This window comes from Zingiber officinale, chromosome 11A (genome assembly GCF_018446385.1).
Source record: "Zingiber officinale cultivar Zhangliang chromosome 11A, Zo_v1.1, whole genome shotgun sequence".
NCBI lineage: Eukaryota > Viridiplantae > Streptophyta > Magnoliopsida > Zingiberales > Zingiberaceae > Zingiber > Zingiber officinale.
The window spans coordinates 4,749,172-4,760,059 of record NC_056006.1 but is presented as its reverse complement, the minus strand read 5'-3'; the positions used below and the strand labels follow the sequence as shown (position 1 = coordinate 4,760,059).

Below are 10,888 nucleotides of genomic sequence, written 5' to 3'. Positions count from 1 at the left end.
AGAAGGACATCTGAGGCGGTGGGATTTGGTTCGTGGAATCATGGAGGGCTTTCCGATCTTGTGATCGCTCTTCCGACAACGAGTTTTGCCATTACTGATTACGGATCTGCAAGAAATTATTGTAAGTTTTTACCGCTTTAATTAATTTGTCTTTCATGCATTTAGAATAATCTACATTGGTATCAGAGTGCATAGTTAATTCTAAATGCTTAAGATGAATTATGAAATCGTCGTACGAATATTTTCTTGTTTTGCCATTTCTTGTGGTTGTTTTGCACGACTAATGTGTCGTAGCAAACAAGCGTCGTCGACTACATAACGCTGCAGGGATTTACTGGCGACAGCAGTCTGTGGCCGTCGATGGCGTCCTAGCTGGCTGGCTATGTGTTGGTGGCTAGGACGGGCAGAATCATCATCGGCGATCTTGTCAGGCCTATAGAAGGTTTTTTGGTACCGGAGAGGACCGACGACCATCCTAGTAGGCCGGAGATTGGCCTTCGTGGCCAGCGACTTTGTCTATCACGGTTGCATGGAGGCAATGGGCGGAAGGCGCAGCATCGGCGTGGTCGATCGTGGGCATGGCGCCGATGGAAAAATCGTGCCTTCGTGAAGCATGGTGCAAAAGACGTGGTTTTTTTTTATATAAAAAAAAACTAAAAACAAAAAAAAGTTGCCGCATGCAAAATAAAATTAAAATAAAATATATAACTCATGCACGATTGAATTTTTCCCATGCATACTTACTGTTAATGTTTCATTAATTTTATTTGCATGTGTTAATTAATTAAAAATTGAGTTCAATTAATTCATCATGTATATAATGGTCGCTAGCAATTTTGGTCCACTTAGACCTGGTTCAGATTTAAACCATTAGTTGGTTTAATTGAAAAATTGTAATCCAAATCCGAATCAATTTGGGTTGATTAATTGGGCATAGACCAAATATGATCAAATGATCAGATTTGTTCTATTGGGTCAAATTTGATCAAAATGATTAGTTTTGTTCTAATCAGTCTGACTTAAATCAATGGACATTGGTTTGATCAAACGGTCCTGAGTTTGATCAATAAAGTCTTAAATTGGTAGAAATGGACTTAGTCAAACAGTAACAGAACATAGGTACAAAAATTCCTGTCCAATTAGATTAGTTCTAATTAAGGACAATGGACCGAGTTTAGGATCTGGATTCCTAATCAACCGATCCAATAGGTCTGACCAATTAGATCAGTTCTAATTATCGACTTAAACTCCTAAAAATTGAGAAGATTTGTTTTTCTTGATTTATTATGTTGGTACTATGCCTATATAAATTGAAATAAAATCGGTTTTGTACTGGTTAATTGGTTTTGTACTGACTTATTTTTATTTCAATTTTTCAGATGGCACAAACGATTACCACATTGACTCGTCGCGGAGTGCGACGAAATCAGCTCAGGGAGGAGATTCAAGAGATAGAGTATAACTCTATTTATGGAGTTGACGGACACATTGGACGGCTTAATGATCTGTTTTGGAAACTTGAATGAGAAGAGTTTCCAGTCTTAGACAATTATAGGATTTGAGCTTTGATGCATTCATTTCCAAAAAATCCAAGGATGATAGCAGACTATATTTGGGGTGTTATCAAGGACGCGTCACATATTCTGTATTATGTGAGGAACTGCTTCACCATATGACTAAAGAGGATCCTAAAGAGTTCGAAAAGGACCCGAAAATGATCGAGGAGGAACCAAAAGAGGATCCAATTGAGGATCCTATAAAGAATCTTGAAGCTGTCCCGCCTGAGATTGCCCTAAATGAGTCCAGGCTGAAAGGGATAATATTGGCCACTGCACTAGTGTCTGTCCTAGTGGGAGTGATAGTAGCCTATCTAGTTTACTAGAGTTCTGTTATTACTATTGTCGTTATGTACGAACAATATTTAGTCCATTTTCATTTATGTCAGTTAGTTATATGTTAACATTATGCAACATAATTTTATGTTAATGATGTGTTCATTTATTTATGCTATTTACTTGACATGATGCATGATTAGTTCATGAAGTATTAAATGATTAGTTCGTTTGTTGGAATGTATGTAATAGAATTGATTAATATTAATTTGATTGGTCATACGAATGATGAGTGAAAACATAGTTATCACTTGATTTTGTAAACCAATTCAAAGTAATATTGAGTCAATCATAAATTACATGCATATGATTTACACTGAATACTAAATAATGTGTTTATTTATGATAGATTATGGCAACAAAAAATACAATAGCTGAACTCGACAAAGGTGAAAAACTTAATGGGGATAACTATAAGATCTGGCATCTCAGAATATAGTATGTACTTGAGGAACAAGAAGTTCTAGAGACTGTAAATCAGGTTATGGAAAAACCTGTAGATGGTCCCACTGCACAACACAGACGAGATCTTGATGCCTATAAGGCATGGAAGAAAAAGAACTCCACTGCAAAGGGCATATTAATTAGTTCCATGGTAGACAACCTAGATTTTGAGTATGAGTCATATCTTACGGCTCATGCAGTCTGGGCAACCCTTAAAGAAACATATAGTGGAGTAAGTTTGAGCAAGCTTCAACAGCTGACAATCAAGTTTGACAGCTACAAAAAGCGTCCGAATGTATCAATGGTTCAACACCTCAGGGAGATGTCGAACATGATTCGGGAGTTTAAAACTACAGGTCATGAGTTGACTGATGAACAACAGGTTCGAGCAGTTATTCGTTCACTTCTAGATTCTTGGGAGGCCATGAAGCAGACCTTAACTCACAGTGAGAGTATCAAGACTTTCACTGATGTCTCACGTTATATAGAATTGGTAGCGGAGAGAGTTGAATCCGCAAGGATTTCTGGACAAGCCTATATGGCTGCAGGTTCTGCTAGATCATATGGATCCAAGAAAAAGAAATGGATCAAGAAAGGGAAGGGAAAGAAGGAGGAAGCTGCTACTGTGGACGGGGCCCAATCAAGAAAATAGTAAAGAAGACTGGAAAGAAACCTAAAAATAAGTTGACTTGTTTTAACTGTGGCAAGAAGGGTCACTTCGCTCGAGAGTGCACTAAGCCGAAAAAGGTAAATCCAAGTGTGTCTTATTTTCAAGAGCATTTTGTTGCTAGCTCAGTGTTGTTAGCTGATTCTTATCCTTTGTGGATTATAGATTCGGGAGCAACCAACCATGTAGCTCGAGAGCGAGTTACATTTGTTGAGTACCGTCGGGTACCAGCTGACAATAAGTGAATCTATGTGGGAAACAATGCAAGAGTTGAAGTCAAAGGAATCGACACTTGCAAACTCAACCTCCGTGGTGGTAGAGTTTTGTTTCTACATAATGTCCTGTATGCTCCTGAAATTCGACGGAATCTTGTTTCTGTTATGTGTCTTCTTGATCTAGGGTATTGTATTAATTTTTACAGTCGGTCTGTTGAACTTAAGATTGACTCAGTGTCAATCGGACATGATTTTTTAACAAATGGTTTTATGGTTCTTGATGTAGAACCAGATGTCAATTATGCTATTGATGGTTATTTTTCAAACATTGCTCTAACTAGTGATGCAGATATAACTGATGAGATTTGGCATGCTAGATTAGAACACATAAGACAAGAACGTATGAATCGGTTGGCTAGAGAGGGTTTATTAAGCACTCGGGCTAAGATTCAATTGTCTATATGTGAGCATTGTCTTGCTAAAAAAGTAACTAGGAAATATTTGGTAAGGCTATTAGATCTGAATCAACATTGCAGTTAATTCATTTGGATATTTGTGGTCCAATAAATGTGAAGGCTAGACATGGAGCTTCCTATTTCATTACATTTATTGATGATTTCTCTAGGTTCAGCCATGTGTATTTGATTTCTCACAAATCTGAAGCATTAGATTGCTTCATTCATTATATGAACGAAGTTGAGAATCAAACGGAACGTAAAGTTAAGACTTTACGCACTGATCGTGGAGGGGAGTATTTGTCTAATATGTTCAAGACAATATGTAATGATAGAGAGATTATTAGATAGCTGATAATCCCTGGAACTCCACAGCAAAATAGGGTAGCTGAAATAAGAAATAGGACTCTTCTTGAAATGGCTAGGTCTATAATGGCGCAAGCTAATTTGTCAATCTCCTATTAGGGAGATGCATTATTAATTGCAACATATATACTTAACAAAGTGCATTCAAAGTCAGTTCCATCTACCCCATATGAACGTTGGACAGGCAGAAAATCAGATTTGAGTAATCTGAGACCCTGAGGGTCAGCTGCTTATGTTCATGATAGTTCTCACAAGTATGGAAAACTGGGACCTAGGGATAAGAAATGTATCTTTATAAGATATCATAAGACCTCCAAAGGTTATGTTTTCATAGGTGAGCAACTAGATGGAACCATCTCCGAAATAGACTCGAGAGATGCGACTTTTCTCGAAACAGAGTTCCCAATCAGAGGTGATGTTGATAAAAATATTCCTCTATTTGAGGAGGATGAGATATTATCAACAAGAGAGGTGTCAAAAGGAACACCTGAGTTTAGTCAACCGAGTGGGAGTGATATGTCGAGTCATGAGTTGACTTCTCAACAGCCCAACTTACGGAGAAGTGTTCGTAAGATCAAACCAAGAAGAGGTTTGATATTGAGAATGAGACATTGGTTACACTTCCAATTGACGACGACGAATCTCAATCCATTGAGGAAACATTGGGATGTAGAGTTAGAAAAAAATGGAAAACTTCAATGGTTGAAGAGATGAAGTCCATGATTCATACTCATGTTTCGGACTTAGTCGATCTTCCTCCGGGCCGAAGGGCTATTGGGAATAAGTGGATTCTCAAAATAAATAGGAAAGCTGATGGATCGATTAACAGATACAAAGCTCGTTTAGTTGCAAAAGGATATACCTAAATGGAGGGTATTGACTTTGAAGAGATATTTTCTCCCGTAGTAAAATTTATGTCAATACGAGTTATTTTGGCCTTTGTGATACATTATGACTTGGAATTACATCAAATAGATATAAAAACTACTTTCCTTAACGGTGATCTTGACGAAGAAATCTATATGGTTCAACCAGAAGGTTTCATTGCTGAAGGCCAAGAGCAGAAAGTATGTAGACTTAGAAAGTTTATATATGGGCTAAAGCAAGCGTCAAGACAATGGAACATAAGATTTAACGAAGTCGTTTTATCTTATAGTTTCGAGATGATTAATGAGGATCATTGTGTTTTCCTGAAAAGGGAAAAAGGAAAGTATGTCCACTACAACAAAAATAGCTTTTCGCAGCGCGCTATTAACAGCACACATTAAAAGCACGTTGTTAATAATATTATTAACGACATGCATGTTAATGTGCACTGTTAATAATATAAATTTAGAGAAAAAAATGTATTAACGGCGCATATTAAAAGTACGTCGTTAATATTATTATTAACGATATACATAGTAATATGCGCTACGAATAATTAATAATAATGATTATTATCAACAGCGGACAATATGCTGCAAATGGAATTATAAGAAGTACTTCATTTTCCCCCCACCGTTTTCATTTTTTTTAGGCCTCTTTATTTTTTTCCACCTTGTTTTTTTTCTTTCTGTCTCTTTCTCAAAACTCTACTCTTCGTCACCTCCCTCCTCATCGTCCTCTTCACTACCTCCCTCCTTGCCTCCCTCTTCGCTGCCTCAACGTTCAGCCTCGTCGCCTCCTCCTCGCCGCCTCGACTTTCAACCATCTTTGCTGCCTCCTCCTCACCAGCGCCTCCTCCTCGCCGCCTCGACTTTCAACCATCTTTGCTGCCTCCTCCTCACCAGCGCCTCCTCCTTGCCATCTCGACTATCAGCCATCTTCGCTGCCTCCTTCTCACCAATGTCGCCTTGACTTTCTCTGCTAGTATGTCTTTGATGTCGCCTCCTCACCAACGCCGCCTTGAATTTCTCTGCTAGTATGCCTTTGATGTCGCCTCCTCACCATTTGCTAAAGAAGATGCCTTTAGTGATGTGGTAATCCTTTCTTTTTCTTTGTCAGTAGGTCTGAGTTTAGGTATGAAATGAATGTCTAATGGGTAGCTTAGACAACTATTAGTGCAAAACTTCTTAATGATTTGTTGACTCAAGTGTGCGGATTTTTTTTTCTTCCATGATTAAGCATAAGATTGTTTCTAGCTCACATGTTAATACCTTAATTTCTATTCTGATATTTTTCCTTTGGTTTTGAACCTTGTTGCAGGGTTTTAGTGGTGTTAAAAGTTCCACACTGAGGAAAATTGAAGCCTTGACAAGAGATAGGGAAAGGGAGATTGTACAAGTAACATATTTTGAAACATTTGGATTGTCTGGTCAGTAAATCCATCTTATTCATTTGTGGGTTGGTGTTATGAGGTTCAATGGCTATGTGTATTATTATCATCTAAATGTTTCATTACTTGATGGATAATTTTTGTTAAAGGTTGCAGAATCAGTGAATGAACTTGTTCAGATCATGAAAGATCTCTCAGTCCTTGTCATAGATCAAGTAAGTTTTTCTTCTGATACTTAGTGACCTGGAGTTTTTGTGGATACCATGCAACATGTTATGATACATGTGATATTAACAGGAAACCATAGTTGACAGGATTGATTACAATGTACAGAATGTTGCAAGTTTAGTGGAAGATGACTTTAAACAGTTAGAGAAGGTTCTCTCTCTTATTGTTTTTTTTGTCTTGTGATTTGTCCTTTTCCTTTCTTTAATTGTCTAGATATCTAAAAGATGTGAGTTGGTTATGTTAGTCATAGAAAATATTTAAAAATTACCTCTTTTTTACTGGTTATTTGCGATTATGAAGTAAATTTTGGTTGATGCCATAAAAGGAATTTGTTTGATGTCGATGAGCCAAATGGAGATGAATAGATAACTAAGTGGCCCCTTCACTTAGATAGGTTTTGGAACATATACCTTGGTTGGTCCATGCTCTATGTTTTTTATCATGAGCAAATATTTGCTCATGCATCTTTTTTCATTGTTCTACTCATTTTCACATTCTTGAATCTTGACTCTATATTACACTTTTATAAGTTTTATCAGTTGCCTAACTCTTATGAATTGCCATTTTATTAGTGTTCTTTTTCTCCAAACAATGATGTCTTTTTGGAAGTAATAACATTATTATGCATCAGTATTATCTTTATATACTGTTATTTCAAATAAAAAATAAATTAACTGTCTATAAGAGTGAACACGTAGTGTCCTCTGAGCTATAGACAGAAAGAAACCTCAACAAACTTTATACGTCTATAGCGTGGTCTAGACTCTAGAACATGCATGTCAGCTGAACCAAGAGAAATGATAAGTTATTGCCTACATTTTTTCTTAACCAATTAGATACACCTCTTTATATGTACTCTTCACATTAATATTTTGGGACACTAGAGAAGATATTAATGTTTGAACCCTCTAATACATGCTTAGTGAAGCATACATGCAATTTGAATTCTACTTCTATATCTTTGTTTTAAACTGCATTCTCTACATTTATAGAAATTGTATTTTGTCATGTAAATTTGATGTTGTTCGACCGTATACAATAAGCAACTCTACTATCTTAATCAGTTGTGGATTTCTGCAGGCAGAGAAAACACAGAAAAAAGGTGGAATGGTCATGTGTGTGCCACTGTGCTACTTTTATTGTGCCTCATTGTGCTTGTCCTTTTGATCTTGAAAACCATACTCTTCTGATCCACTTCAAGCCAGATGGTCCATTTGGCAATTCTTGTGAACATTCGACGCCGGTCTCCAGTTATCAAAGTGTGTTGGTCTATCTAACAAACACTCGATGAAGTGAATTACTGAGATAGGTTCTTTTTGCTTCATTCTGGGTGCGGGATTGATCCAAATATTAGATCACAGTTATCCTAGGAGTATCTCCTCATATAGCAAATAGTGAGAAGCATTAGGTTGGTGCTGCTAGCATTGAGAAATCTTCTATCGAAAGGTCCACATAATAATATATTTCTATTGGGTGTATTTTACAATGAATTACAAAATCTCTTTAATAGCTAGTATGTTAGAGATATTGTATCTTGTTTTGGATCTTTAGACCTTGTTTTGTTTTGGTATAACGAAAAACAATGACTTTGATTAATTTTGTGTGGATTAGATTTGTATTAAATTTGCTATAAAATTCTGGTTTATTATTTTTATCAATAAAATTAATTTTTTTTAATATAGATAAGACCATCAACAGTGCGCAAAGCACGCCGTAGAAAATAATATCCGCAGTGTGCTTTGTGCACCGTGAAAAATATTATTCGCAGCGCGCAAAGCACGCTGCAGATAATATTTTCTGCGGTGTGCGTTATGCGCTGCGGATAATATTTTTCGCAGCGCGCAAAGCATGTTATCAATAATTTAGGACTTTCAACAGCTTTTATTTGTGCAGCGCGTAATGCGCACTGTAGAAAGAGAATTTGCACGCTGCGGAAAATTATTTTTTTTGTAGTGGTCATTTTATCATTATATGTTGATGATATGCTGATAGCTGGAAATGACATAGGATGTGAATGAAGCCAAGAAGTGGCTATCATCACAATTTGATACAACTGATATGGGAGAAACTGAATACATCTTAGGAATGAAGATCATAAGAGATCATCCTAAAAGACTTTTGGGTCTGTCACAAGAGTCTTATATAAATAAGATATTGCATCATTTCAGCATGTTTAATTGCAACATAGAACATATTAGTTAGTCCTAGGAAAATGTACCGATTTTACTGTACAAAAATTTTGTGTACAAGTGTCAAACTTTTCCTTAAATAACCTATTGTGTTCTTTAGAAGTTAAATTAGGAATCGCAGACGGAACTTAACATCATTGATTCCAAATTTAACTTATCTGTTTTTAATGGTTTAGATTTGAATCGCAAGCGGAACTTAACACTATTGATTCAAATCCACCTATGTTATTAATTCCATTAAATATTAATTTTCAAAATTGGCTTCCAGGACTGCATGGCGAGGCACGTGGCCTTCTTGGATATGGGAGCAACCACCATCGCCTAGACAAAGCCTTTTAAGGAAAGCTAATATTTAATTTCCTTAAATAACTCTAGGTTAAGCAAAAGGAACAATCGAATCACAAATTTGAAAAAGAAGGAAACACAAACTCGAAAAACTAGATCTAATGCCTCTTGTGTTTTGAATTCATACAAATAAAAATAAACTAGCATGATGCGGAAAATAAATACTAGTAATACCTTTCTTTGTGAACTTTAATGACCTCTTGATCTTCTACCGTATTCCTCTTCTAACCTCGGACGTTGTGTGGGCAACAATCTTCCGAGATGAGAACCACCAAGCACCTTCTTCTTCCTTCTAGGTTTCAGCCACCAAGAGTCCTTCTTGATGGATTGGTTCGGCCACCACCAATGAACCAAGGGATGCTAGAGACTAGGCTTCCTTTCTCTCCTTCTCCTTGCTTCATCCGGCCACCAAGAGAACTCCACCAATGAAGAAGTTTCGGCCACAATAAGGAGAGGAGAGAAAAAGAGGGGGCCGACCACACCACCAAGGAAGAGAGGGAGGAAGAAAAAGAATAAAGTCGTTACTCATGAAGGCACCTCTACCCCCTCTTTTATAATTCTTGGTCTTGGCAAATAAGGAAATTTAAATAAAAAAACTTCCTTAATTCTTTTGCCATGAAAAGAAAATTTTATTTAATTAAAAATAATTTCCTCTTCTCACATGACATGGTCGGCCACATCTATAAGCTATAAACAAGGAGAGTTTTAATTATAATAAGAATTAAAACTTCCTAATTTGTCTCCGGAAATTTATAAAAAATTTCTCCAATAATTTTTCCCTTCATGGTGGTTTGTAAAAAGGAAATTTTATAAATTAAATTTTTTTTTTAAACATATGGATGATTTTCAAAAAGGAAAGTTATCTCTAAAAATTAAAATCTCCTTTCAATTTACAAATAAGGAAAGATATCAAATCTTTTCTTAATCTTTTGTATAAACTAATAAAAGAGAATATTTAATTTTTAAACTCTCTTTTAAATCATGAACATGGTTAAAAAGGAAAATTTTCTCAAAAATTAAAATCTACCTTTCAATCTACAAATAAGGAAAGATTTCAAATCTTTTCTTAATCTTTTGTAGAAAATTATAAAAGGAAATATTTAAATTTTAAACTGTCTTTTAAAATCATGGAATCCACATAAGAAAAATTTTAAAAATAAAATTACTTTTTATTTTAATAGGGTCGGCCACCTAAGCTTGGGTTCAAGCTAGGGTCGGCCACCTCATGAACCCATGAACCATGCCTTTGGCCGACCCTAGCTTGGACTCCAAGCTAGCTTGGTCGACTCCTATAGGATGGGTAAGAAGGTGGGTATAGGTGGGTATAGTACTCTATAATTAAGAGGCTACGATAGGGACCGAGAGGAGGAATTGGTTTTGGTCTCCCGATGAAATTAAGCATCCCGTGTTCGCCCCGAACATATAACTTAATTTCATTAATAATAATTCATTCCACTAAAGAACTATTATTGAACTACCGCACCAATCCCAAATTACATTTTGGGCTCCTTCTTATTATGAGTGTGTTAGTCTCCCTGTGTTTTAAGATATCGAATGCCCATTAATTCAAATGAGTTATGACAACTCACTTAATTAATATCTAGTTCAAAGAGTAATATCACTCAATTTTATCGTCATGTCAGACTAAATCCACCTGCAAGGTTTAACATGACAATCCTTATGAGCTCCTCTTGGGGGCATTCTCAACTTAGATTACTAGGACACAGTTTCCTTCTATAATGAACAATACACACTATAAGTAATATCATTTCCCAACTTATCAGGCTTATTGATTTATCGAGCTAAATCTCACTCATTGATAAGTCAAAG

The 10,888-nt window shown here is 36.2% G+C and overlaps 1 protein-coding gene across 1 annotated transcript; it reads left to right on the top strand.

Annotated features, from left to right (window-relative positions):
- Positions 1-1,672: 1,672 nt before the first annotated feature.
- LOC122032855 (syntaxin-43-like) lies at positions 1,673-6,707 on the top strand. Its single transcript, XM_042592172.1, has 4 exons — positions 1,673-1,843; positions 6,227-6,304; positions 6,446-6,511; positions 6,594-6,707. Exons 1-4 carry the CDS (start codon positions 1,673-1,675, stop codon positions 6,705-6,707), a joined length of 429 nt encoding a protein of 142 aa, XP_042448106.1.
- Positions 6,708-10,888: the final 4,181 nt, after the last annotated feature.

Bases quoted from the DNA above. Each gene is read 5' to 3' on its own strand.
- LOC122032855 (XM_042592172.1), top strand. From the start codon at position 1,673: ATGACTAAAGAGGATCCTAAAGAGTTCGAAAAGGACCCGAAAATGATC. The intron at 6,305-6,445 runs GTAACATATTTT...TTTTTGTTAAAG, and splicing joins GGGAAAGGGAGATTGTACAA to GTTGCAGAATCAGTGAATGA. The intron at 6,512-6,593 runs GTAAGTTTTTCT...TGATATTAACAG, and splicing joins CAGTCCTTGTCATAGATCAA to GAAACCATAGTTGACAGGAT.